At 59.7% G+C, this 27983-nt stretch overlaps 1 protein-coding gene across 10 annotated transcripts; it reads left to right on the plus strand.

Annotated features, from left to right (window-relative positions):
• The first annotated feature begins 4 nt into the window (after nt 1-4).
• On the plus strand, nt 5-27983 carry SFSWAP (splicing factor SWAP). 10 transcript variants are annotated; one of them, XM_059676727.1, is made up of 19 exons: nt 239-374; nt 1939-2070; nt 2471-2593; nt 3199-3330; nt 3602-3687; nt 4718-4943; nt 5865-5977; nt 6479-6614; nt 13756-13996; nt 14866-14997; nt 15639-15732; nt 15819-16008; nt 17577-17807; nt 18424-18614; nt 20920-21185; nt 23529-23660; nt 26785-26949; nt 27374-27446; nt 27705-27983. In XM_059676727.1, the coding sequence occupies exons 3-19, from the start codon at nt 2584-2586 to the stop codon at nt 27768-27770; spliced, it is 2484 nt and encodes an 827-aa protein (XP_059532710.1). In that variant the 5' UTR covers nt 239-374; nt 1939-2070; nt 2471-2583; the 3' UTR covers nt 27771-27983. The 10 variants fall into 10 exon arrangements, with proteins under 10 accessions (XP_059532707.1, XP_059532701.1, XP_059532705.1 ...); XM_059676718.1 differs by lacking the exon at nt 1939-2070 and having other exon boundaries at nt 6-374; nt 2471-2640; nt 20920-21184; nt 23534-23660; XM_059676717.1 differs by lacking the exon at nt 1939-2070 and having other exon boundaries at nt 7-374; nt 2471-2640.

Genomic DNA, 27983 nt, shown 5'->3' on the forward strand with positions numbered 1-27983 from the left:
AGTCCCGCGCCCTCCATTTTGTTGCCCGCTATGGCGGCGGCGCACGGGTCGGGGCCGGGATGCGGCACTTCTGACTGAGGGGCCAGGCCAGGCGGAGGCGTCGGGGGCAGCGGAGCGGCGCACGGCAGAGCCAGCCCGGTCGCCGGGGACGCTGTCATGTACGGCGCGAGCGGCGGCCGCGCCAAAACCGAGAGGAAAAGTGGCGCGAAGGAGGAGGCCGGGCCGGGCGGCGCCGGCGGCGGGGGGAGCCGAGTGGAGCTGCTGGTGTTCGGCTATGCCTGCAAGCTGTTCCGGGACGACGAGCGGGCCCTGGCCCTGGAGCAGGGGCAGCACCTCATCCCCTGGATGGGGGACCGCAAGATCCTCATCGACAGGTCGGTGCCTCCCCGCCCGTCGCTCCGCCCTCCCCGCGCCCGGGTGATGTCGTCTGCTGTTGACTTGGGGGCCGGGCCGGATCGGGGTGTCCTGTCCCCCCAACCCCCTGGGTCGGGAGGAGGAGGAGGAGGACGGTGAAACCCGCCCGAAGGCTCAGGCGGGAGCCGGGCCGCGTCTCTCGCTGGCGGGGTCAGCGCTGCCCCCGCGACCCGCACCCCGAGCGGGAGCCTCGATCCGGGGCGCCCGTGTGAGTGACGCTCGCGGGGCTGTGGCCCTGGATTCCCACGCACCACCCCCCCCCGCCCCGGCCCGGCTGGGGTGTCCGGCGGCGGCGGGCGAAGGTGCCCGGCGGGTGCAGCGCCGGCCGGTCCTGAGCGCGGGGCTGCGGCGCCTCCGGACGCGGACGCGCTTTTCAAATCAGACCCGCGCCGTTGCGCACCGGGGGGCCCGGGGGTCGGTCCCTAAAGATGACCTCGATTGGAAGAGGGTGACGTCACAGGGTGCAGGGCGTTTGCTCCCCTCCACCGCCCCCCCGGGTTTTTAGTCCCCTTTCTCCCCTCCTCGGGCCTTTCGTTGATTGGCTTGGGTGTTTTGGGGGTGTTTTTGCGGTGCTTTTGGGGGGGAGCCGTTTTGGCGACTCCACTTCTGGCGCCCGGACTGAAAATGTGACCGTGACCACCAGCCATTAAACTGTGGACCCCCCCCCCCCCCCCAGTGACGGCAGCCCATGGGCTGAGCCGGTTGAGATCTGGCCTCCGAGCCGCCACGTGGACGCGCTCAGGACCCCTCGGCCTCCTCCACCCTGACCTCCCGGTGGAGTCAGAGCTGGACCAGGGGACGGGGCCTGGGAAGGGAGGTCAGGCCGGTCGGGGCGGCCCGGAGGCTGTGGCCGCGGGTCAGGCAGCGCGATGCGTTCCCTTTGCTGGGACCGCGGGACCCGCCATCCGAGCCCCGGGCCCCGCGGGTGGGAGGCAGGTCCCCCGGGCTGGCGGGGAGCAAACGCCGCGCATGTGCCTGTCACGCTCTGAAACGAGGAACCACGTCTGTACCTTAAGGAGGTTTGCACCGAAGGGAAAGCCCTCCTGCCGCCCAATCAAATGCGGTCGCTTCGCGGCCCGGGCGTGTTGGCCTTCTGCCTTGAAAATGCCCTTTTTGGGTCCTTCCTGCGAAAGTCAGCGTTAACATCGGCCGACTTTCGTCTCTGGGTTCGCCTCAGTGACCCCAGAGCTGCTGGACGCGGAGGGGAATTCGCAGGCTGGTCCTTGGCCGCGGGCGCTCGCTCTGGCGGCGCTGCACGAGTCGTTATTTGAAGGCACAACGGAAAGGGCCTTTCTGACTCCGCCCGCGGCCGCCGGGCCAGGCCCTGCCGCTGGCTGTGCCCGGTGCCGCTGGCTGTGCTCCGTGCCGCTGGCTGTGCCCGGTGCCGTCCTGGGCATGAAGGGCAGGAGCGGCCGGGCCGCACCCCGCCTGGCGCCCCGTCCAGCGAGCCTCCTTGAGCTGCATGTGCCTGTCCTGTTCTGTGTCCGTGTGTCTCTACCCGTAACCCAGCACTTATCTCCTCAGCCAGGGGCTAGGGGCCAGTCTAGCCCAGGTCTTACTCCATGGACGCACGTTTCTTGGTGAAGATCTCTCCTGAGAGTTCGGGACTAGCGGAGAGAAGCGAGGAAATGCCCACCGTTGGGTTCTTACGGATAGGTATTTATGTACTCGGTGTGTGTGAATGTAAGCTATGATATTTGACTTTTCAGAAAAGTATATTTTTTTTTGCAAATGACATTAAATAGTTGAGCAAACCATAAACGGTAAGAACTGCCACGAAGTGGATCTACCATTTATGCTGTTAAAAGATTGTTTACCTTTAACTATAACTTTTATCATATTGTAGAAAAGAATTTAGACTTTGTTAAAATAACTTGAGTTTGCAAGTAGGTGAGATGGGGCTAGCCAAGTTAAATATAAATCAGAGAGTAGTTCTTATGTTTGTTTTAATACTTTATTTCTTAATTTAATTGGTAAGTATGTATATATAAAAGCTCACACACAAACCAACCTAGACGTTAACTTCTCTCCGCTGACCAGCGTGTTCCTATTACAGATACGATGGGCGCGGTCACCTGCATGACCTTTCTGAGTACGATGCTGAGTATTCCACCTGGAACAGAGATTACCAGCTCTCGGAAGAGGAGGCGCGAATAGAGGCCCTGTGTGATGAAGAGAGGTATTTAGCCTTGCATACGGACTTGCTTGAGGAGGAGGCAAGGCAAGGTACTGCTCAAGAAAAACTTACTTAAGCCACAAACGTTTTAAATTTTTAAGTATTTAAATTTACTCCCATTCATTTTTTTATACTCACTCTTTCTGATATTATCTTGACAGTACCCAGTGGATTGGAAAAACAGGCGTCTTTGCGTTCTGGGAGGACCTCAGGATAGTTTATATATAGAGCCACAGAGACTTTTCCCAGCTTTTGAGGGCAGACTGGGATTTGACAAAACAAAAACCAAACTCTTTAACTGTTCTCCTTTAACAGTATCGTATAAACTACAATTGATGTTCTTGTCTTTGCCTTCACACTCTTTAATGCGGTTCTTAATCCCAGATTTCTCAGCAGGAAGAAATTGCCCACAAAAGACGTGTATTCTGGTAAAATGTACTGGCAGAAGTACACGTCGAGAGATGTGAAGTGGGAATTTTTAAACATTGCCTCGAAAAGAGGTTGAAAAAGTGTGTTTTATGCTTTACTGATAGCTACGACTTTAGAAATATGTGACATTTTTCTCAGTAAATTTCTGTTGTGTAATAAAGTTCTCATTTTTATTCAAGAGGAAGAATATAAGCGCCTGAGTGAAGCTCTGGCCGAGGACGGGACCTATAACGCGGTGGGGTTCACCTACGGGAGCGACTACTACGACCCGTCCGAGCCGACCGAGGAGGAGGAGCCTTCCAGACAGAGAGGTGAGGGGCCCGGGGCCCGGAGAGCGTTTACCACCTGGCCCAGGTGCGGCTCCTTCCACCACCACCACCCCTCTCTCTCTCTCTCTCTCTCTCTCTCTCTCTCTCTCTCTCGATTTGCTGAAGTGGTTTTGCAGAATGGAAAACTGGGAAGCGTTTCTAGAAGAAACGATAGATAAAAGGAGAGGACCAGTCACTGCTCCCTACGTTGCTCTTTATGTCGGTTCCGCCTCCTGGGCACGGCCCTGAAGTTGTGTGTCTTCTTTCTACACAGAAAAAAGTGAGGCTGACCACGTGGAGGAGAATGAGGAGCCCTTCATTGCCCCTGTGGGACTGAACGTGCCGCCGGATGTGGAGCTGGTATGTGCGCTTCTGCCTGTCCCTGTCCTGTTAGTCACGGTCACTGCTTGTTTGTTTACTGATGTATTTTCTATATTTTCCTACAAAAAAGGAGGACACTTGTAAGAGCCCTTCCCAGGACAGAAATATTAGTCAGCAATCATGACACCAGCTGCCAGGTTCCCATGCGTCCTCCTCCCGTTTCCCGTTCCACAGGGAGGAGGGGGCCGTGCAGAGCGAGCCCAGCCCACAGACCGCGCGCCCTGCAGGCCAGCTTCCCTGTTGCTTTTCCTCCTCACGACCACCGAGGTCGGAGTTCAGAGCCGATGGGAAAGAACAAGGGTCAGGCTGTTTTCAACATCTCACTTCACCTTATTCTAAAGCACAGGGACAGCACCAAGCTGGCATCCTCAGCTGTGTCGTTATCAGACACTGTCAGGAAACAGGAGGCAACCTACGGAAAACGGTGTAAAGCTCTGACCCAAAGCGTGACTCCGTGCGTCCGCCCGCATGGACGCAGGTCCTGAGAACGCAGGAACGCGCGTGGCAGCTGCAGGCCTCATGCTGACCTGAGCTGAGTCCCTCCAGGCACTCTTGCTGCAGCTGGTCCCTGCTCGTTCAGGGCGAGGCTGCGTGGTGAGGGCCCGGCCGTCACCTGGGTTACGGCCCCACTGCCTGAGAGTCACGCGTGAGCTCACCGAGAAAAGCCAGGGTCATTTACGCACTTTCTTTTTTAATGAGGTGATGACTTCACTTGGGGTTCACCTCTTTAAGCCTCATCTGAGGATATGTTTTTATTGATTTGAGAGAGAAACATCAATGTGTGCGAGAAACAACATGGGTTGGTTGCCTCCTGTCTGGGCCCCGAGTGGATGGAACCTGCATCCTAGGTCCACGGCTGATAGAAAGGGAACCCAGCCTTGTGGTGTAGGGGATGCTGCTCCTGCCAGCGGCGCCACCAGGCGGGCAGCACAGGGTCAGGTCTGTGTTTGAGCCCTGTGGCCGTGGCCAAGAGGAAAAACCAGTCATGTGCACGTGTGCTCTCTCCCAGCCGCCCACAGCCAAAATGCACGCCATCATCGAGCGCACGGCGCGCTTCGTGTGCCGGCAGGGGGCGCAGTTTGAAATCATGCTGAAAGCCAGGCAGGCCCGGAACTCGCAGTTTGACTTCCTGCGCTTCGACCACTACCTCAACCCCTACTACAAGTTCATCCAGAAGGCCATGAAGGAAGGGCGCTACCCGGTGCTGGCCGAGAGCAGAGGGGACGAGAAGCAGAGTGAGTGAGGCGGCTGGCTCCTCTCGTCGGGCGGGGGGTGGCGGGGGTCTGGGAAAGCACAGAGGGCTGCTCCCACACATGCCACACAAGCCTGCCCTTCAGCACCCAGTGTCTGCCCGCCCTGCCACAGAGGGTGATGGTACCACCTGCCGCCACCCCGCGGTGTGCACACAGGAGAGAGGGTGAACATAATTAAATGGTTTTTTAAAAATATATTTCTATTGATTTCAGAGAAGAAGGGAGAGGGAGAGAGATAGAAACATCAATGATGAGAGAGAATCACTGATGGGCTGCCTCCCGCACGCCTCCTCCTGGGGATCAAGCCCACAACCCAGGCATGGCCTTGACCGGAATCGAACCCGGGACCCTTCAGTCCACAGGCCCATGCTCTACCCATTGAGCCCCACCAGTGAGGCCATAATGAAATGATGCCATTGGAACACACTGTCTCAGCTGAGCAGAGTCCCTGCCCCAGGGGGCTGGGCCGGAGCCCACTCCTCCCACGGCACGGAGACGACGTGCCAACTTTACTCTGTTTTCACTCTCTGCCTCGGGCTGTCGTCCTGTGACGGTATCTAAACGGGGAGTCATCCCAGGGGACTCCGCACAGTGGGCTGGGGCCGTGGTCTCTGCAAACGTCCGCCATTGGGTTTTCCCTCTTCAGCTGAAACGAGTCTCAGTAGCCGTGGCGCAAATCTCACTACAGCTCTCATCGCCTTCCTGGGTTGTAGTTTTAAAAATACCTGTTGCTGTTACTTTACATTCATAAGTCAGAAAGGAGTTTTTGTCTTTTTTGCTAAAATATTGAAACACACAAGGGCTCTGACTAGTGAGGGCTGGGCGAGCTCGGGCCTCCCCCGCTCTCTGCTGAGCACCTGGCGGCAGCGCGGCCTCCCCTCCTGAGACGGGTGTTTCTTGCAGAGTCGGGGGTCAGCTCGGACAACGAGGACGACGACGACGAGGGCGACGGCAGTTACCTGCACCCGTCTCTCTTCGCCTCCAAGAAGTGTAACCGCCTGGAGGAGCTGATGAAGGTTCTTATCTTGTTACTGAGCTGTGTTTTTATTGCATCACAAAACTGCTGATTTAATTTCAGAAACATTAAGAAAGCATTTCTTTTATATAATAGCTGTATCCTATTTTGTCATCATGGAGGTCTGTTTTGCACTGTGGCAAAGGAATTTACTTTCTTATGTACTTCAGTTTATAAAACTCATGAGCAAATTATTTCCATTTATTTTAACTGCCATTGGGACATTTAGAATAAGTAAATGTCGGTTAAGACTTGGAGGTTGTTGTGCAGAACCCATTGTGATAGGATCGGGTCTTACAGGTGTGAGTGTGCAGTCTGGTCCTGGGCTTGCCTTCTCCTTTCCTCGGGGGTCACTAGGAAGATCGAAGCCATCTGTCTGCTCAGTTCCTCCGGGAATCGCAGCTAGAGGCTGAACCAGCTAGTCAGGGCACACGCGTTCCCTGCAGCGTGCACGCGTGTCTGGAGTCCATCTGAGTGTGACCGTGCTCCCTTCTGTCTGCAGCCTCTGAAGGTGGTGGACCCGGATCACCCCCTCGCCATGCTGGTCCGCAAAGCCCAGGCCGACAGTCCTGCCCCCACCCCTCCCTCGGCAGAAGGCGCAGCCGGGCAGCCCTCCCAGGTGGAGTACACCTCTGACTGTGAGTACCTCGCCGGGCGCACCTCGCTGAGCGCCGCCCGCCCGCGCCAGCCGCAGGGCTTAGCCAGCAGGTGTCCCAGGGCTGAGGCAGGCGTGCGGTCTGTGGAGGTGCCGTCCTGAGCGTGCGGCTCCGTCCTTTGGTTGGTTGCCACCTCCAGCGTCAGCTCTGGGTTCCAGGAAGGACGAGGAGCGCGAGGGCGGGAAGCGGGTGCCGGTGACACTGCCCCTCCTCAGAGACCTCCCGGGGCTTCCTCAGCCGAGTGGGCGGGGCGGCCGGCCTTCCTGACCTGCACAGGGGCGGGAACGGGCTTCCAGCCTGGTCGCCCGACAGGCAGAGCCGTGTTGAGAGGGAGCACGGACGGGGGTCCTTTCCTTCCACGACGGGCTCCTCGAACCACTTACGGCTCCATTTCCTCTCGTCTTTAGTTGCTGAAGGATTGATTGTTCTTCGAGGGCAGAGCTCAGTGTTCTTTCCAGGAAATAATTGAAAATATTTGACCTTGGTCTCACTGTCAGCTCTTTTTATTGATTTATTTTCCTATTTTTAATATTTTTTTTACTGATCTCAGAGAGGAAGGGAGAGGGAGAGATCGAAACATCAGTGATGAGAGAGAACCATGGATCGGCCGCCTCCTGCACGCCCCACACTGGGGATGGGGAGAATCTTCATCACAGCCACCGAGCTCGCTCGCTCAGCTCCTCCACGTGGAGCTCTGACCTGATGATCCTCCTGGAGAGCTTGTCCCTGTCGGGTAGAGGCGGGCAATGGGCCTGAGAGTAATTCTCTCAGCGCAGGCCGCTCGTTTCCGGGACCAGGCTCGGTTAGCGGGCAGCTGTGCCCTCTCGCCGTCCCCGGCACCGATCTTGCGTCGCTTTCATGTCCTGAATGAACATTCTGGACTATCACACCGGTAACTGAGTGAACCCAATGCGTTGTCCTAAAGAGCCTCTTACAGAACTTCGGTGACGTCTCACACAATTAGATCAGGTCAAACCACGTTTCTTGGATGTTGAAAGCAAAGAGCAGGTCTGGCGTCACGCAGCTGCCTTTCCCTGCTGGTGAAGCTGTGCAGCGGAGCCTGATGGGCATGTCAGCCACGGGGGACCCCTGGGCTGAGGCCTCTGGACGCCCCTGACGCCCCTGCTCTCGGCGGGGATTTGTGTGGGCAGCTGGCACCCGTGAATCGGGCGCGGGGGACCAGGACTTGTGCTCCGTCTCCCATCGTCCAGGTGTGCGTTCACGGGGGGACGGCTCTCCGGCTCCCTTGCTTTTCAGACCTGCCTGCAGCTCCTTGCCTTGCACTTGCCCTGGGTCCTGCAGCCGTTAGACTTTGTTGCCGGGGAAGGAGTAGAAGTTCAGGGCAGTGACCACGGCTGGTTACCCGCTGTGCTTACCCCTAGTGTGCATCAGCGAGGGTGCTGCGTGTCGGCAAACCCACAGGGCTGGGCAGGAGAGGGCAGGCCGCAGCAGGCAGGCTGGGAGGCTGTGCGACACGGGTTACCACGCGACGCAGAGGGGCCGCAGGTGTCAGAGGGCTCCCCGCAGCCCCTGCTATGGCCCAACAGGGCTCCCGAGGCCAAGACGAGCCATGGAGACCCTGCCCTTGCTCCACGCAGGCCCTGCCAGCCAGCCGCCCGCTGTGACGTCCTGGCTCCCGGCCTGGCCACGGTCCCCCACCGAAGTGCTCAGCAGGGCCCACGTGAGGAAGCACCGCTTCCCCTCAGGCAGTGGTTTGGCATCTTCTCCCTCCCCGGGTGGGGGAGCGTGGCGGCCGTTGGGGATGGTGCCTGGTGTTGCGACTCAGGTTTTGGTCGTGTGCCCTGCGAGGGCCAGCTCCGTCTAACCTGCCCAGCCCCGCAGAGATGACAGCCGGTGCAGGCAGAGCCGTGGTGGGTGGGACCTGGCTGGCTGTGCAGGGCAGGGATCCAGTGCCAGGTTTTCCAGGGAAGCAGGCAGTCCAGGATGTGTAGTGACAGATCAGCTTACAGAGGTCGGCAGTAAGTTCACATCTTGTAAAACACTGGGTCCTGGTGCCGAGGGCATCAGAGCTGCTCCGTGTGGACTGCGTAGCCCTGGTCAGCGCTGCTAGCAGCTGGGGAGGGAGGACAGGCCTGGGCTCCAGGGGGTGGGAGTGAGTGGTGGTGCAGAGCTGAGGCCGGGGGCCGTGAGGAGGGCAGGGTCAGGGCCGTGGAGAAGAGCGTCCCCGTAGGCTCTTAGGGTCACTTCAGCGGACGCCTGCCCAGGGCCTGGGGTCGCAGGTGCGAGGTGGCTGGAGGGTGTGCTCTGGTCCGGTTTCCGGGAGGAGCCCGGCCGGCACACTGGCTGCAGGTCCGAGTGACGCCAAGCGGGCGTGTGAGCACCGGCGCCAGGGCCTGGGCGTTGCTTCCTGGGTCAGACTCCGGTGTCAGGGGAACAGCAAGGGCCTGGGCAGCGTGAAGGGCGACGCGTCCGTCAGGCCATAGAGCGGGAGCCCCTCGCCTCGGGGTACAGGCCTGGGAGCCGGGCTCTGGGTCTACCTCACTCACTGCCAGGCTTTCCCACGGCCTCGCCCGCCACCAGCCCCGCCGCAGTTTCCTTAAGCAACTGCCCTTCCCTCTGCCCTTCCGAAGGGCGCGGGCTCATTTCCACAGGAACAGGAGTTCTCTCTCTCACTCATTCATCAGATACACAGTCACAGTGAGGTCCGCTGGGAGATAGTTGAAGAGGAAAACTGGTGGTGACAGCAGAAAGCCCAGCCGTCTGCCGAGGGACGGCTGTGTCGTCCTGTGGGTGGTGGTCAGGGCCGCACACCCAGCCCCACCAGGACTGAGGGGACCCGAGTCAGCACCCAGTGGGAGGAGGTGCCGAAAGGGAGGCGCCCCCGCTGACAGGGAGGCGAGGTCCACCTCGAATCCAGCAGCAGAACCTCTTCCAGATGGGAGTCCAGATGTGAAACTCTCTGGAAATACGGCACTTTCACAGATAAAGAATCATCTATTTTAAGCCAACGGACACATTCAACTAATGGAAAATGTGAAACTGCTGAGAAAGCAGAAAAAACTGTCTAACATACAAACAGCCTTTATGGCCAAGATGGCAAACAAGCACTACTAATGCCATGGACGGCAGCTCAGTGGGACGGGGTCCGCGTGCGAGGTGCTGCGTTTCCCTCTGCTGCAGAGGGCCTCCCGGGTCCCGGCAGCCTCGGAAGACAAGCATCTGTCTCTTTAAGTGAACCTTCGCTAGAAACCCTACACGCAGATGGGACGCCAACACGTGCTTTCGTTTGTCCGCCTGACAGTGAGCTGCTTCTCATGCCCTTTGTTTTGTTAGGGTTTGCTGTCTCCTGCTGCTTAGCTGTAACTCCTTGCGGAAGAGGCTCCTCGTAGAGTCAATCACACGGGAAGCGGTGTCTCCGAAGTTCTGTCCAATGTTGCAGCATGCAGTGTTTTAAAAATAAGCAAAAAAAGAAATCAGTGACATGCTAACTTTATTTTTTTAATGTTTCACTCCATAAATAGCGTAAGTGAAATTAAATCACATCATGTGGCTGGATTTGCTATTTTCTTCTGTCCATTTTTTTAAATGTGCTTTGGCTGTTGTGTTTATAGCATTTCCTTTCTTTCTGCAAAATCGTGACCTTGAAGTGACTTTCCAAGCCCTTTTTTAAAATGACTTTATTGTTAGTCAAGAAAAGTGGAAGAAGAAAGTAAAAATATTACCCAAGACCCCACCATCCAAAAATAGTCATTTTCACTTTAGGGGAACATCGACACAAATGGAAAAACAGGTCATTGTAGTAAGTAAAGAGGGGAAAAGAGTAGCTCACATTGTACAGTTCAGAAATAATCTGTGTAAGTTATGGCTGTGTGGATAGAAATAGGAACGTGGACATTTTAAAATTTTACTTGAATTTAACACAAGAACCTTATAGTCAGAAATCAGAGTGAAGTAACTGCATATAAGTGGTTCAGTTCTAAGGATTAGGAGAACATTGAAGAGGTAGAAATTGGAGGTTTTTTTAAAGCTGTATTTGTCACCTTGGGTTTTATTAGCTGTGAAGCTAGAGGAAGTTCGTGTTCATGGAACAGCTTCCCTCTCCCCCGACCTGTGTCTGGTAAGAAGCGTGTTCTGTCCCGCAGCGGTGCCCGCAGCTGGAACGCCCTCGCTGGTTAGTCTCAGCTCAGCGGCTCCCCTTCCAGTGCTTCACCCCGTTCGTCTCTTGGGGTTCGGGTTGGATAACGAGGAACTTTGACACGAGCTCCCCCATGAGCTCTTCCGCACGTGAGGGATGCCTGCCTCCGGCCCTGGTGTGAAGAGGAAATCGCGTCTGAGTAGAAGATGCTCGGGGAGCGTTTTCTTTCTCGGGGACCTCTGCAAATCAGAGCCTGGCCTGGCTCTTCCTGACGGGGGCGCCGGGCCTGCTGGCTGCTGCCCGGGCTGGGGCGTGGGCTGGCTTTGCTGGTTGGTGGTTTCGTGAACTGCTCTCGGGCGCTGTTCTCAGAGCTCTTGTGTTTGGAAATGTCTGCCGCCTCTTGACATGTTGGCAGCTTGGCAGCGAAGGACACGTCTCACGCTGGCCGGGAAGCGAGGGGCATCGCTGAGCGTGTCTGGGCTGAATGTTGCTGTGAAAAGCGGGTCGGCTTCATCTTCCCACCCTCGCACGTGGGCGGCTGCGGCTCTGATTGGACACCTGAGCATTCATTCTTCTTTGGTTCTTACATTTGACAACTCAGTCAGCTCTCAGGCCCAGTTCCCTGGACACACCCTACACCAGGGGTGGGCAAACTTTTTGACTTGGCCACAATGGGTTCTTTTTTTTTTTTTTTTTTAAATATATTTTATTGATTTTTTACAGAGAGGAAGGGAGAGAGATAGAGAGTCAGAAACATCGATGAGAGAGAAACATCGACCAGCCGCCTCCTGCACATCCCCCACTGGGGATGTGCCCGCAACCCAGGTACATGCCCTTGACCGGAATCGAACCTGGGACCTTTCAGTCCGCAGGCCGACGCTCTATCCACTGAGCCAAACCGGTTTTGGCCACAATGGGTTCTTAAACTGGACCGGAGGGCCAGAACAAAAGCATGGATGGAGTGTTTGTGTGAACTAATATAAATTCAAAGTAAACATCACTACATAAAAGGGTATGGTCTTTTTTTTTTTTTTTAGTTTTATTCATTTCAAACGGGTCAGATCCGGCCCGCGGGCCGTAGTTTGCCCACGGCTGCCCTACACCGTTCAGCCGGAGTCTCCTTCCCAGGAAGTTCTTTCGTTTACCCTGAGTGTCGGGGTCGGCTCCTTGGTGAGACGCCGCCTCCTCCCTGTGGTTGTCTCTCCTGCCGTCATCCTTTGCGTTTCTTGGCCTTCGGCGCGGCCATTCCTGTCCCTCTCTGTGCCGGTCGTGTGGCCGGTCCAGCCACGCCTCTTCTGCCCGGTGCGGCTGAAAAGCAGTGGCCGTCATGGTGCTTTGTAAGCCCCACGGCAAGGCCTTCTCTGTGGTCCCGACGCAGCGTCTCCCGCTTTTCCGGGTGTGCCTTTTCTGCCGGGTGAGACGATCCCTCACAGCCTCCTCCTGCGGACTTTGTTTCTCCCCGGGGGTGTCAGGGTCACAGGAGGGAGCAGACGAGCATGGCCGCGTGTCACATGCGGAGCCAGCGGCCATCGCTCCCCACGGGGCGGGTGGGCCCAGCCCTTCCCAGTTCGATGGTGCTCAGAGGGCGGGGTCCGGGGGCCGTGCTTCTGAGGCGAGCGCTGCGGGCTTGGCGTTGTGAGGAGTTGGGGTTTGGTGACTTTTCTGGAGAGCGAATAGAAAAGCGCCCTCCTGCAGCCTGAGACCAGCAAGGCCCGAGGGCCTTTCGGGATTGTTAACCGTGACCCGCGGCCAGCAGGGAGGCAGCTGGAGGGAGAGGGGCGGCGTCAGGGACCCCTGGGCTGCAGGCACGGCCCTCCCCCTCCTGCGCGGGGTTGGAGTCAGTGACTGGCAGTGAGTTGCACGTTGGGTGTGAATATCGTTTTGACTTCTCCTGGGGTGAGGCCTTCAGGGGGAAGAGAGCAAACGCGACTCAGGTCAGTGCGGGGGTGACCCTCAGACATGACAGACCCTCATGGGGGCGTCTCCGCTGGAGGCAGAGCTGTGGGTTACGTGAAGCAGTGGGTCACCAGGAGTCATTTGTTCCTACGTTGGTCACCTGCCATATAATAGAGGGTCTTGCGTGGCACTTCAGAGTGTGGGTAGTGCCCACCTGACGTGTACTTTCATTGCACACGTTGGCACCAGGGCCATGCCAGGCTGGGCACAGCGGAGAACGGGATTCCCTTCCCCGTGGGCCATCGGAGACAGGGAGCAAACAGCACTGCCGAGTCGGGGAGGAGCGGCTGGGAGAGGAGATTCAAGGGCAACCAGGGCTTAAAGTCACCAAACTTAGACCCGCCTGGTGGTGTGCGTCACCAAGACCGAGAGTCTCGGGGCCAGTGCCGGAGGCCCGGCCGATGCCGGGTGGGTGAGGGGGTGGGTGATGGGTGGGCTGCAGGGCAGGCAGCTGGGGTCGGTGACAGCGTCATCCTGTCCCTGCTTCTCAGACGTGCTCAGCTAGTCACCCCTCGGGACACGCGCTGTCGCAGCTCCCCCCACGAGAGCCCCAGGGCTTCAGAGGAGCTCGCTGTTCCCAGGACTCGGGAAGCTGTTTCCGTTCCTACACAGACGGGGAGGCTCAGCCCGTCCCCAGGAGCCCTTCAGTGGGAGGGTTGTCTCTGGGAGGTAGAGTCACAGGAGATTAAGATCAGGTCGGAATATCTAAAGGACTGGCTAAATGGGCCCTGAGCTTGCAGGAGGCAGTTGAACAGAGGCGTGTGGGAGGTGACTAGGCAGCTCTCTGCCCTGTGCAGGCTGGCTCTGCTTCCAAGCACACGCAGCGCACACGCAGTTCGGGGGATATGCTTCTGAGCGGCCTGACGCCTTCAGCAGCGGGTTTTCCCTGCAGCTCCTCCTGCTCTGAGACGCGCCGCCATAGACGTCTCTCCCTTGGACTCAGCTGGAGCAGGCGTGTGGTGCTCAGGTCGCGGGAACGTGGAGAGACCGTGCGGTCGGAAGTGGACAGTGATGTTGCGCTGGGTGGGCGGTGCCCTCTCTGCCGCTCTCACGCCAAACGTGTGTTCACAGCGACTGTGGCCGCCATGTACTACAGCTACTACATGCTCCCGGACGGCACCTACTGCCTGGCCCCACCACCCCCGGGCGTCGACGTGGCCACCTACTACAGCACCCTGCCGGCCGCCGTGGCCGTGTCCAGCACTGCCGGAGTGACAGCCACCGCCCCGCCCCCGCCCGGGACCACGCCCCCGCCGCCCCCCACCACCGTGGAGACGAGCAGTGGGGTGACCTCCACCACCATCACCACAAGGTGCGCTCCCACCCTGGGTGCCCGGTGTGCCTGTGCTCCTGGGCGGGGTCTTGTCACCCGGGGGACCTGGAGGGTCTGCTGTCTGAGTGTTTATGATCCCAGCGCCCAAGTGACGGAGCTGAGGGGGCAGCGAAACTGTCCTAACAAGCACTCAGCAGCGAGGCCTCGGCACTTAGGGGTGAGCCCGCGAGCACCCCGTGCACCCTCCTCCCAGACCTGCCCTTGCCCATGTGCAGGCACCGCAGTTGGGCAGAACGAGGCATGTTCGTGGGGGGTGAAGCTGCAACTTTGTGCAGTCGATGCGAGTGAGTCTCATGGCCATTGACAGATGGAGGCCTGGCACCAGGGCAGCTGCAGGCGCATGAGAGAGCAGGGCCGGGCCAGCACCCATCTCGGCCGCCTGTTGTGGCCCGTGTGGTGTGTGTGTGTGTGTGTGTGTGTGTGTGTGTGTGCGCGCGCGCGCATGAGCACACGCCTCATGTCGCTCAGGCCCTGGCAGCTTCCACTGGGAGACAGGCTCTCCAGATGCCTGGCATCTCTGCACGGTGACCCGCTGTCCTGGCAGCGAGCAGATCTCGCCCCCACGCACAGGAGGACGGGTCATGCCAGCCAGCTTTCGTTTTTAAAATATAACAAAAGTCAACACTTGACGTATTCTTGTTGCTTCTAAGAATTAGCTGGTCCTGGGGGGAAGTGCCAGGAAACAGGAGCCTTATTTATGACTCGGTCTCATGTCTGCGGTTGGCCATGGGGCTTAGTCCCTGTGGTGCATGGGGTGACCGTCAGCGTCCCGCGTCGTCTGCGACCACAGCTCCCTGGGTGTGGTCTGTGCCGTGTGCCTCCCTGTGACCTGACGCTCCTCTCTGCAGTGCGCTCGCTCCCGTGGCCGCCATCATCCCCCCGCCCCCCGACATCCAGCCCGTGATCGACAAGCTGGCCGAGTACGTGGCCAGGAACGGCCTCAAGTTCGAGACCAGCGTCCGAGCCAAGAACGACCAGAGGTGAGGTGACGGGTTCAGCGCGTCACGTGACGGCCACGAGGGTTCGTGTAGCTTCTTTAAGAAATCCAGCGGCGTCATGTCTTTTAACGTTCTTAACCCTATGTGTCCAGAGAAACACATCTGGTGATGATTATGTTAAATTATTTGGAGTTGGAGTGGTGATACTTTATTGCGTTACCTGTTTTACATTGAAGCTACCTCAGGAATTCAGGCTTTTCAGCAATCTGCTAGGGAAATTTAGACACACATCTTGGGGTGTTTTGTGGGGTTTTTTTATGTTTTTTTATTTTTATTTTTATTGCTTAAAGTAATACAAAGGGTATTACATATGTGTCCATTCCCGCCCCCCCCCCATGTTTTTTTTTTAAATCAAATCATGTTTTGTGCCTCAACAGTAAGACAACGGGAGGTTGGGTTTTTAGCGTGATGTGCGGGACAGGGACAAGCGATTTGCCTCCGTGCCCCCAGCTCCCTTGTGTATAAAGTGGGCGTTGCTTCCGTGGGGCCACAGCGCAGAGCTGTGGAGGTGATTAGTGAGTGGTGGGGACGGTGTCCGGCTCCCCACGGGTGCACAGTCACCACAGCCGGTCACCGGGCTGTGTGTGTGTTGGTGACCCACCGGTTCCCTCTTCTGTCCGCAGGTTCGAGTTCCTCCAGCCGTGGCACCAGTACAACCCCTACTATGAGTTCAAGAAGCAGTTCTTCCTGCAGAAAGAAGGGGGCGACGGCACTCAGGTACCTGAGGGTAGAAGGCCGGCGGGCGGGGCAGCGTAGAAACGCTGCTGCCCAGTGCAGGGTCTGAGCTGCCGAGGGATTCTCAGCCCCTTTCCTGTCTGCAGGCCGTGTCGGCACCAGAGGAGGCTCCTGCAGAGTCGGCCCCTGAAAAGCCCGGCGACCCGGGGGAGGAAGGTGTGGCTGAGGACCCGGCGGACACGGGAGGGAGAGGCGGCCCAGGGGGCAAGAAGGAGTCGGCGTCCGGGAAGGCTGCCCCGGACGGGAAGCTGGTGAAAGGTACGCGACCTGGCCTCCCAGGCGTTCCTGACGTTTGTTCGCACTCGCCGGTGGGGCTGTCCCAGGGGCCGCGCTGGCTTAGCCGCCTGCTCTGCAGGGCGGGGCCGACAGAACATGGCGAGGGATTAGTCTGGGACTTCAGAGCCTCATTGACATGCAGACGTCGTCCCAGGAAACAGCTTTCTCCCAGGCAGGACGCCGCCCATTCAGTCCAGTTCCCTTTATGTTCGCAAAGGATTTCTCATCCACCAGGACAGACAGACAGACAGACGGACGTGACAGCCAACACAGCAAAATAAAACAGGAGGAAAGCTGCTGGAGGGGGCAGAGCGTCCACCCCCCGGGGGGAGGGAAGCATTCTGAGCCCTGTTGGGCGTGGCCCCAGGCGGAGGCGCTGGGCGGTGCAGTGGGCACGATCTGGGAAGGTGACCGTGGCCTGCTCGCGGAGCTTGTTGCCCTGGGACATCAGCAGGCAGGGGCCCCGGGTCCAGGCGGGAGGACTGACGTCCAGTGGCTGCTGCGCAGGGACGGCTTTGGTGGCTCGATGCCTGGAGTGGAGCTAACGGGAGGAAGGGGAAGGGAGAAGGCGGTGCAGGGAACAGGCTCTCGCTCCGCGGTCCCAGGGGAGGCAGGCAGGGCGGCGAGGACTGCACGTCTGTGTTCAGCAGAAGCCAGCCCTCCTGGGATTCAGTCCAGAGCAGAGAGACGGGCACTTTGGGGTTCGGTGGCAGTGACGCCAGCAGAAGTGTGTAGAGGGGAGGCTGGGCAGCAGCCCGTGCTGGGAGGGGCGCTTCCCTCCCCCGGTCTGAGCCTGAGAGCTGCAGGCCAGCCGGAGAAGCCCGCCCCAGCCCAGCCCAGCCCAGCCCAGCCCAGCCCAGCCTCTCGCGGGTGAGACAGTCGCTGCCGCAGGAGTCGGCCACTGGAGGACACGCGCCTGAGCCGTGCAGCACGGGGCGCCTCCGACAGTTACTAAGTAACGGGGAATTTTACATCTAATTTGTGTTCTCACGGAACTGGAGATAGGATCAAAAAAGTGCAACCCATATTGACACCTGGGAGAGGCCGCTTAGAAAGGGTTTTAAGCGTAATGAGAGCTCTAAGCTCGGCGGGGGTGGGAAGGCAAGTCAGCAGCGTCTCCCATCTCCAGGGGAAAGGGCGGGCGGAAGAAAGGCAGTGGCGGAAACACAGCAGGCTGTCCCCGGGGACCAGTTGGCCGTCAGACCAAGGTCTGTAGCTTTAAATGCCAAACCATTAGCTGCATCTGAAACGTTGGGCGCACACCCCCACAGAAGTCGGCTTTGAAATAATGAGTCCAGAGAGCGAGCTCCATGAGAGCATTTCTTATCAAAAAATTATCAAACGTGAGGAAAATGTCAGAAAAACCTGGTGACAGACTGAGTTCTACACGTGCGTACCCTTCGCCTGCAGCTGCCTGTGCACCACGGCCCGCTGGCTTAGCCGGGAGCACCGGGACTGCCTGGACGTCCTCCGCCCCCTGAGGCGCGTGGGGGGCAGGGGGCCTCCGCTCTGCTGTTACCCAACGGGCCTCCCTCTCGCCTCCTCCACAGCCTCGTTTGCTCCCATCAGCTTTGCGATCAAGGCCAAAGAGAACGACCTGCTTCCCCTGGAGAAGAACCGGGTGAAGCTGGACGACGACAGTGACGACGACGACGAGAGCAAAGAGGGACAGGAGAGCGCGGGGGCCGCTGCGAGCGCCGACCCCGTGGCGGCCCCGCCCTGCGTGGTGGTGGAGGAGAAGCGGCCTCAGCTCACCCAGGAGGAGCTGGAAGCCAAGCAAGGTTTGTCCGTGTTCTGTTTGTGGTTTTTGTTCCTCCTCACCCGGTGTTTGTCCGTTGATTTCTATAGAGAGAGTGGAAGGAGGAGGGAGAGACCGGGAGAGAGACATCATGAGAGAGAGACCGAGTGGCTGCCTCCTGCACGTGCCGCCCAGGACCGGGGAGGAGCCTGCAACCAGGCACGTTCCCTTGACTGGAGTCAAACCCAGGACCCTTCAGTCCTCGGGCCGACACTATACCCACTGAGCTACACAGTGTGTCAAACTGGCTGGTTGACCTGCTGAGTTGGCAGTGCTGAGGCTGCGACCCGCCATGGGCAGCTCTCTGTCGGCCTCAGGCAGGAGGGGCAGGCTCCCACTCTCCCCGCTGTCCTGTGTGGAGGCCCACCCTCCTCCATCTGACTGGTTTTGAAAGTGAATCTAAAAATGCTGCTGATAAGCACTGTAACTAGTTCTTTCAAAGTGCGTTTGTCTGTGCGCCTATCCTGACATTTCAGTCTCGCTCCTCTTTTAAAATAACTGCTGTGGTGGGGGCCCTTCTCCCGCTGTGGAATTAAGAGCAGGGTCTTCGAGAACGCTGCTGGCTCTAACGTCGCTCTCTCCTTGGTCTGTTCCTTCAGCGAAGCAAAAGCTGGAGGACCGCCTGGCCGCTGCCGCCAGGGAGAAGCTGGCCCAGGCGTCCAAGGAGTCGAAGGAGAAGCAGCTGCAAGCGGAGCGGAAGCGGAAAGCCGCTCTGTTCCTGCAAACCCTGAAGAACCCTGCGCCAGAGGCCGAGCTCGGGAAGGCCGAGGAGAGTCCTTTCACCGTGGAGGTGAGGCCGCGAGGGTCCGCGTCTGCGCTGGGTGCGGCCAGTGAGGCCTGGGTGTGGGCTCCCCGGCCGCTCGGCTCCAGCCTCAGGGGGGCCCTTCGTCACTGTCAGACCCGGCTTCGGGCCTGGGCTGGGGCTCTGCTTTGTGGCTCCCGCAGATCCTCACGCAGGGGCCGGGCAGTGTCCCCGCTGCAGTCAGAGCAGATCTCTCCCGCTCCGTCCTGAGCGGTGCTCTGCGCGGGTCAGAGCGCCCGGCAGGCTGTGACCTGCGGCTCCTTCCCGGAGTCCCCTCCCCCACGTCGGCACCGCCTTCCCTCCTGGGCAAGGGCCCTGCCCTCTGCTGTGATTCCATCCCGTTCCTAAGGGCCGGCCTGTGAAACGGGTTTGCTGCACGGGGCCTGTTGGTTTGCTTCCTGAGCAGAGCAGCCTCCTGGCTCAGGTGCTCAGTGTTCTGTGAGGCTGGTCAGTGCTCTCGCCTCAGGGCCGGTCTGAGACTCAGAAACCCCTGCTGGAGTGGGAGGGGGAGCAGCGAGTGTGGTGTGGGGCCTGTCGGGGGCTGTGCTGTGGGCCCTGCTGAGCCCCCCCCACGGGGACTGCGTTCTCTGCTCCCCGAGGCACATCCAGGCTGAGCGAGGCCGGTCTGCCCACAGCAGAGGTGCGGGAGGCACGTGGGGAAGTAGGAGCAGCTCAGGTGATCACTGACACACGGTGCAGAGAAGGAGGGCGTGCAGGGCCCTGGCCAGTGTGCTCAGTGGTAGGGCGTCGGCCGGAGCACCGAAGCATCGCAGGTTCGAATCCTCCAGGTGTCCCTGGGTGGCAGGTTCCGTCCTCGGCCCCGTCAGGTGCGTGTGGGAGAAGCCAGTCGCCGTGTCTCTCTGATGTTTCCCTCTGGCCCTGCCCCCTTTCCAGTCTCTAAAAACCAGTGGGAAAAACACCTCCACAGAAGGACTAACAGCAAGCAGACGGGAGAGCAGAGTGCCAGCCACGCCCACTCTCTGGCTGCAGCTGCAGGAATTGTCTCACAGCCGGGGCTGAAGCCTGAGCCACTGTCGTTCCCTTTACTGCGCCCGTGTCAGGCTGCAGTGAATGACGGGCTTAATTAAAAGGCATCTGCATACACGGAGGCCTCCCGCTTATATCACGGCCGCATCCGTCTTTCCGGGCGACTGTGTTTTCATGAGAGCTCGGTCCCCCCAGAACCGTCACCCTCAGCCCTGCGTTCCCCACGCTGCCGCGTCACCTGCCGCAGCCCCAGGCCCCGTCCTGGCGAGCACGGCAGGCGGTGCTCCCGTCACTCTGTGCGTCTCCCCCGTGTTCCAGCGAGTGCTGTGTGTCCGAGACGCAGGCCTGAGTGTTTATGCCTCTTGTTTAAATCACTGGGTCGATCCTGCTGGGAGTCTAGTGGGGAGATTGTCGCTACTGAGCGATTTCAGCAGGAACGCGTGGCACTAGCAGACGGTGATAAATGCCTTTAATTGCTTTGAAACAAAAATACTGGAATTAAATTGGCAATTGTCACAAATGAGATTCAGACTCGAAAATATTTCCAGCCTAAAGCAGCTTCTGAGACGGTGTCCTGGCTCCTCCAGTGTCCGGGTGCAGGGCCCGCGGGCCCCAGCATACGTGGCAGGGCTTCAGCCCGCAGAGCGACTGGGACTTGGGGGGCCAGCCCCCATCTCTGGTGCACGTGTGTTCTTATTCCAAGTGAGAGGAGCCAGAGGCTTAACTGGCACCCCGTGCGTTTCTAGGTGATGTGACGGGCCCCCCGGGGGTCCTGTCAAGGAGGCCCTGAATGGGAGTGGGGTTGCTCTGTGGGCTCGTCCGCCCCGGCGGGCTGCTGAGCCTGGCTGGTTCCTGCTCCTGTGTGCCCGCGGCCTGCGGCCGGAGGAGGGGCTCCGGTGAGGGCGCTGAGCTGGTTCACCCTGCAGCCGGCTGATGAGCTGGGTCTTGTTGTGGCCGCAGCTACCAGCTTCGTGTTTCTCTTTCGAAGTCATTTCCGAGCGGCACCGACATCCGTAAACACAGATGTGGGGGCTGAGGAGTCTCTTTTGGTGCAAAGTCACAATTACATATGAAAGAGCGAGTGTGGCTCTCTTCCTAGCACAGTGTCTGTTCATCAGGTCCGGCCGCCGTGGCTGACGGGTGGGAGGGGTCCTTCTGTTCCCGTGAGGCCTGCGCTGTTTCAGAGCCGCGTGGGGAGACGTGGTCCCTGAGGTGTCGCTGCGTCTGGTGCGTCTGGTGCGAGGGCCTCGGCAGTCGTGGGAATGGACATTTTCAAACGCCACGTTGTCCTTGCTTCTGTTCCCAGGAAGCCAGCCCTGTGGCCTGCCCTCTCCTGAGTGGGGGCCGACCTCTGCCGCTTGTCGACGTGAAACCCCCGGAAGGGCCCTCGAGCAAAAGCAGGGACCCTCCCCGAGAAGAAGAGAGAGAGAAGAAGAAGAAGAAGCACAAAAAACGGTCTCGAACAAGGTCGCGCTCCCCCAAGTACCACTCGTCGTCCAAGTCCCGGTCCCGGTCCCACTCGAAGGCGAAGCACTCCCTCCCCAGTGCCTACCGCACCGCGCGGCGCTCCAGGTGGGTGTGCGTGTGTCTGTGTGGGTGGGGGTGGGGGTGGGGGGTGCGTCCTGCAGGCCCAGACAAGAGCTCTGTTCGTCAGGGTGCATGCAGGAGGCAACGCCTAGGTGCTTCACATTGACGCTTCTCTCTCCTCTTTTTCTCTCTCTCTAGAAAAAAATCAATAAAAACCTCCTCGGGTGAGGATTTTAAAAAAGAAAGTATTTTTTATTTTCTACTTAACTCTAAACCCCAGGAGCTACTGGCAGGTTTTTAAGGAGATTTATGAAATTCCAACAGGCCCTGGGGGACGCACACATGGCCGTGGGCTGACTGAAACGCCCTGGGCTGGGGTTTGTGTTTAAAGGCGTGGACTTCCCTCGCGCCTGACGCCTGTGGGTGTGACGGTCAGGGCAGCGGAGCCTGTGCCCGTCCTCCCATCTGCTCCGCAGGAATTGTGACCGGAGGGGCTCCGCGGCTCAGCGCTGATTGGCCTCCCGCCCAGAGCCACTGTTGCACTAGGAGCTGCCTTTGCCGGGAGCCAGGTTTTGAAAGAGCAGCTGAGCTTAGTCTCAGGCTGCAGAAACCCTTCATAAGGGGCCACAGAGCTCACTCCTGGTAAAGCAGGCTTGTTTGTTTTTAAGTAGCTGCTTAGGGCTCAGAGAGAGTTTCCAGCTCTAAACCTTGGGGTGCGCGGTGACGGCCTTTCTCCTGTGGCTGTGGGTCCTCTCCCGCGGGAAATGCAGGTGTGTAAGCTCTGTGCTTGGGCACAGCTGCCTGTCAGCGTGTATAAGGGCTCGTCTGACATCACGTGGTGGACACGGATAGCGTGGCCTCGGGCCTCCGAGCGGTGACTGGCCAGGAGCTCCCACCTGCCTGTGTCCCAGGCACAGCCGGACGGCAGCTCCGCGGGACCCGCCGGCTGCTCGCTGTGCAGGCGGTCGGCCTCTTCCTGAGGCAGGAGTTCCGCCTTCACATCGGGTGTGAGCGCAGTCCAGCCCCGGGGTCTGTGGGCCCAGGACTGCGGGTGGCCCTGCGTCATTGAGTGAGGACGTGCAATTGTCAAAGCGAGTGGACTTCCTCGTGCCAAGTTCGTTGTAGAATTCCCCGTGGAGCGTCCGCGGTGCCGGAGCTTTGCCTAAGCAGAGCTTTCCTCGGGGTCTGGTCCCGCCAGCCCAGCCCATGTTCTTGTGAGTGTGGCGTGTGCCGGGGTCACACACACCCCCTCCCCCCGGGGCACCACACGCACCCATCACAGCCGCTCCAGGGCGGCCACAGAGCAGGCAGTTCCCACGTAGATTGTGACCTCGAGCAGATTGGCCTGGAGAACCTGGTATAATAACTGCCCTCCCCTTTGTACCTGTCGCATGAATCTTAGCAAAGGCTGGTGGGGGGGCGGGGGGAACGACACACAAAACCTTTGAGGAGCAGCTCTGCGGGGGGCCCTCCCGATGGGCAGTGTTCCCGGGCGACTCGGAGTGTGGATGTATGCTGGTCTTTAGAACAACAATGTGTTGTTTTGAGCGTTTTATTGTAATTAAATGATTCGATGTAGGATTTTTTAAACTGGCAAAATCAAACTGCTCTTCTTGATTGTTTTTTGAGTGGGTTGTCATAGAAACAGAACAAGAAGAAACTGGGTGTTTTTTTTTCCATTTCTGCTTATTGCAGGTCTTCCCAAACCAGTAATTTCACAGAAAGAACAAAAAACTAGATGAAGCATCCTGGGCCCATCATGAAAGGTCCCTCCGTTAAGGACCGTGACCCTGTGGGAGGGTCTCGAGTGGGAGTCGGGTGCCGGGGTCGCAGGGCCTGGTGCGCGTGTCCTGAGGGCACATGAGAGGAGGATGGGATGTTGATGGGGTTGCACCCACGATGTCGTCACTGAACCCTTAGCCTACGTTACTGCGAGGCGAGATGGCGAGATGGCACGGCCGATCCGACGGGAGGTTTGGCCTTCGTGCTGAGGAGCACACGGCCTTGCGCTTGGTTACCTGAGCGCAGGCCACGCCCCCTGGCGCCCCCGTGTCCCTGTTGCCATGGCACACTGGGATCGCCTTGCTTCCCTTGCCTGGCTTTGGTAGGAGCCGCGGGAGCAGAAAGAGGCAGGAAGGAGGCTGCAGGCCCGAGTCGGGGCTGTGGCACTGGGGCTGGCACAGCTCCGGTGCAGTGAGCTGTGCGCTGCGTAACGTTTAGCGTCGCTGGGGCAGGTGCTCTGGGACGGGAGGCAGTGTCCCAGCGGAGCAGTGGGGGGGGGGGGCGGGCCTCCGGCAGGACTGACAGGAGCCTGTCACCCGCACCCCGGGCTGAGACCCGTCACCGCCTCGGCCAGCCAGCAGGACTGAGGTGCCTGTTCCCTGCCAGGTCCCGGTCCCGGTCCCGGTCGCCGCGGAGAAGAGCTCGCTCCCCCGAGAGACGGAGGGAAGACAGGAGCGTGCCCGCCGCCTACCGGGGGGGCAGCAGCCCTGGCGCCAGCCGGAAGCGGGCCCGGTCCAGGTAGGCAGCTGGGGCTTGGGGAGGGCCTCGCTCTGAAACGGGCTGCAGGTCCTGGGAAGACGCTGCTTTGGCGAACGCTGGGCCCCTCGCCGCCCTTCTCCCTGTGGGACACGAGCACAGGGGCCTCCCTGTGCCCAGGTCACCTGTCCCGGCCGCTGCCCCTCAGGACCACACACGTACCTTTACTGTTGACAGGGAAGATCAGAGGTTCGAGTCTTGAGTAAATTCCAGCAGGTGACTGTGACCAGGCCAGGCCGCAGCTCCCAGCACAGGGCCCAGAGCGGGGCGGGGGGGGGGGGGGGGGGGGGGCCTGTCGTGCCCCTGACCGCCAGCAGGGGCCTGTCTTCGCTGAGGAGGGCGAGGGAGGCCGGCGCCCTTGTCTGAAAGGAGAAGCCCTGGCTGGTGCACCTGGCCTGGGCCTCTGGCACCGCAAGCAGGTCCCCACCCTCCTGCCCAGGGGTCTCTGGGGCGCTGAGGGCTGACCTCACGCTAGAAGCCCAGGCACCGCCACTGACTGGACAAGACACCTCGGCCTCTGTGCCCGTCCCGGCCTGGGGACCCAGCTGGGAGCCTGGCCGGGACAGGGCGCCCGTTCCTGCCACTTGGCCAAGGGTGCATCTGGACTTGTGCTTTATCACGTGGCGTGTGAGGTCCTTGTCTGTCCCGCGCGGGAGTGCGCAGCCCGGCTCCAGCGGGCGGGCGGGCGTCGCGGTCCCGGGGGCGGCCGTCCGGGAAAGACCAGGAGTGGTCGTGCTTCAGAGCCTCCGTTTGGTGTCACTTGCTACCGAGTGCGCGTCAGGATCCCGGGTTCCAGACCTTCCAGAGGACGGATCCCACTTCCAGGTGTGAAGCTCACTGCCTGGGACAGAAGACGCAGCCGCCACCTGCCTGTCCACGGGGACCTGGCCAAGCAGCCTCAGGCCCTCCCTCCCCGACAGCTGCCGGCCTGGCTCACGAGAACATTCCTGAGACCAGTGAGCTCCGAGTTCCGTTAATAGACAAACGTGACCGCTGAGATGTGCCTCCTGAAGCAGGTCATGGTTAACATTTGAAATGTGTCGTCGCCTTTGGTGTATGTAAAGGGCATGGTCTGGAGTTGACTCCTTGTAGCAAGAGCGCTCTCCTGACAGAAGAGTTCTGACTTCGCCCTCAGATTAGGATGTGGGAGAAGACGGGGTCACGCCGGGCATCGTGGGGACTCGCCTTCTCTGGGACGTTGAGGTCATGCACAGCGGGCACCAGGGCTCGCCGCCTCCAGCACGGGGCCACCACGTCTGACCCGAGTCCCCGCCCACGTGGCAGGAGTATAAAAGCCTACAGAGAGATATCTGGAAAATCCCCCAATATTTGGAAGTGAACACATTTTTAATTAATTGAAGGTCAAAGAAGAAATCACAAGAGAAAGTAGAAATATGTTTTATTTCAAGAGGAAGGGAGAGGGAGAGAAAAGCATCATGGACTGGCTGCCTCCTGCACGCCCCGCACTGGGGATCGAGCCCGCAACCCTCTCTGGGGGAGCTGTGCGTAGAAGGAAGGTGGGAGCTTTGAGTGTTTACACTAGAAAAGGAAGGTCTGAAAACAGCGACCCACTCCTCTGCCTTGAGAAGCTAGAGAAAGAACACACAGAACACAGACTACACAGAAGCCAGGAAGTGATAGAAATCAACAGAACACAGGCTAACGGGAAAACAGTACCAGCAAAAGTGGGCCTTTGAAATGATCAAAAAATTGGTGAATCTTTACTTAGCTTGATCAAGAACGAAGGACCCTGCAGACATTATTAATAAGGAAGTAAAATGTTATTTGTTTGGCTCAGTGGGTAGAGCGTTGGCCCATGGACTGAAGGGTCCTGGGTTCGATTCCAGTCAAGGGCACGGACCTCAGTAGCAGCTCCTCCCCGGCCCTGGTCGGGCTCCGGGAGAGGCAGGTGTCCCTGTGTGACAGGTGCTGGGCCAGGAGAGCAGGCAGAGGAATGACAGCTCAGAGGTGGAGAGGGAACGGTGGGCTTCACATGGACACGCATTGACATACGTGTGTCCTGTATGCTCTCCCTGAGCAACTGAAGAGCAACGTGAGGAACGGGGCCATTCACAGCAGTGTCATTGCAACGCCTCACGGGTGAGTGAGAAGCGTGTGAGCCCTCGGCACTGACACAAGCACTTCAGGTGGAATTTAAGAAACTTAATAGATGTGAGGGTCCCGTCCCCATGACGACAGATCTGGCTTCCCAGTCAGAATGCCACGGGCTCTTTGTCGAAGTTGCCACTGAAAACCTGGTGCGCGTGCGGGAATGCCGGGGGCTGGAGGCCAGGACCGTCCTGGACAAGAGCGAAACTGGAGACAGTGAGGCCGGGGCCATCGGAGGAGAGCCTGCCCCCGGATGGCACTGCACGGCGAGCCCGCTCAGCGTTGAGCCTGCGTGCACATCCCACGCCTGTCAGGGCTGGGCGCCGCTCTCCACGTGATCCTGGCCCTGCTGGAGAGTGGCCAGTGGGCGTGGACACGTGACAGGGCGCTGCCTGGCTGCTGGTGGAGGGGCAGTGTGCAGGGCGGGAGCCACACCCGGGACAGGGCACTGCTCTGGGGTAGTGCCACCCTGAGCCCTGGAGGCCGGCGGTGGTGACCTGGGTGCTGGACAGTGCCGGGGCTCTGACCGGCATGTTCCCAAGTCTCTGCACAGACGCTGCACAAAATAGGGGGGTGGGGGTGGGGCTCCTAAGAGGCAGGTGGTGGTCTCTTGGGGGTGGGAGACCAGGAAGGGCTCGGTGCCCTTGGGACCTTGTTTCTGTCTTGGTCCTCCCTGGGGGTGGGGGTGGGGGGAAGGCAGGGTGAGTGAGTGAGACCTGCGGGTGGGGTCAGAGGTGGGAGGTGGGTGCTGCCCCCAGGTGACATGCCGAGCCGCACTGGGCCCGGGCGGTGAGCGTGCCCGGCTTTCAGAGCTGCGATGCTTGTTGCGAATCCTCGAGTCGGCGCAGGTGGCCGTGCGGGCGGGCAGCAGGTGCGCTTCCTCGGGCGTCTGCACAGAGAGCGCCGATGGGCGAGTGGGCAGGCCCTGCGGGTCGGTGCCCTCGGCGTGTGCGGCTGTGAAGGGAACGGCCTGTGTCTGAACCCGCGCTCCTTCCAGAAGCCCCCACGAGAAGAAGAAGAAGCGGCGCTCGCGGTCGCGGACCAAGTCCAAGGCCGAGTCCCGCTCAGCGTCCCCCAGCAAGCAGGCCCCGCGCCGGCACTCCGCCCACTCGGCCAGCATCTCTCCCGTGGAGAGTCGGGGCTCCAGCCAGGAGCGCTCCAGGTAACCTCAGGACCCGCTCCCCGCCCCCCCCCCCCCCCCCCCCGCAGCAGAGTCACAGAGGGGGTTCTCCTGGCCTCAGCCGTGACGGGGTGGGTGGGGGGTGGGCCGCCCACATCCACAGGACGGACACAGTCCTCAGGCGCAGGGAGGGGCTTCCCGCTGGTCCCCGGGGTGGGCACAGTCGCTCCCCATGCCTCCCAGCACCCGATGCTCCTGTCCTCACTCGGCATCTGGGTGGGGCCCCTTCCACACTCCTCACTCCAGACCTCAGGCCGCGGTGAGGACTGCGTCCACGCTGGTTGTTGCAAGCTTGGCCAGCCAGCAGCGCCCACCGCGTCCCCGGGCCCGCGGGTGGCTCTGAGGGCGGCGTGTGCCCGCTCTCGCTGGCGTCTGAGTGAGTGAAGCTCTGCCCTGTTTGCCTCAGGGGCGTGTCTCAGGAGAAGGAGGGGCAGATCTCCTCGGCCATCGTGTCTTCTGTGCAGAGCAAGATCACTCAGGTGAGAAGGCGTCCGCCGCCTCCCCATCCTCCTCTCATGGGGCTGGCGGGTCCCACTGGTCGCCTCAAGCTGGGGGTGTCTGCCTCGCCCGGGGGTGACCTGGCAGCCTGCCGCCCGCACGGGGACCGCTTGGCCACACCCGTCTTCCCAGGCCGTCCTCCGTCTCCGCCCGCCAGCTTCCCTAAGTCACTGCCCGCCAAGGGCCCACCTCTGGGTCTCGGTGCAGCTCCCAGAAGTCCCTCTGTCTCTCCTCCCCAGGACCTCATGGCCAAAGTCCGAGCGATGCTCGCTGCCTCCAAGAACATGCAGACCAGCGCCTCCTGAGACGCCCGGCGGCCGGGGCCTAGGCTCGGGCCGCACGGAGCCGTCCCCACTGCCCGGGGTCCGTGGACAGGGGCGGGTTTTGTACATTCATTTTTGATGACAATTTCAGTTTAAGATTTTTGACCAGCAGTCTCTTACCTGTATATTTGTAAATAATATCATGTTTCTGTGAAAATGTATTATCAATAAAATGGGAAGAAAACACCTTTTCTA

The sequence above is a fragment of the Myotis daubentonii genome, chromosome 19, assembly GCF_963259705.1.
Source record: "Myotis daubentonii chromosome 19, mMyoDau2.1, whole genome shotgun sequence".
Lineage (NCBI taxonomy): Eukaryota > Metazoa > Chordata > Mammalia > Chiroptera > Vespertilionidae > Myotis > Myotis daubentonii.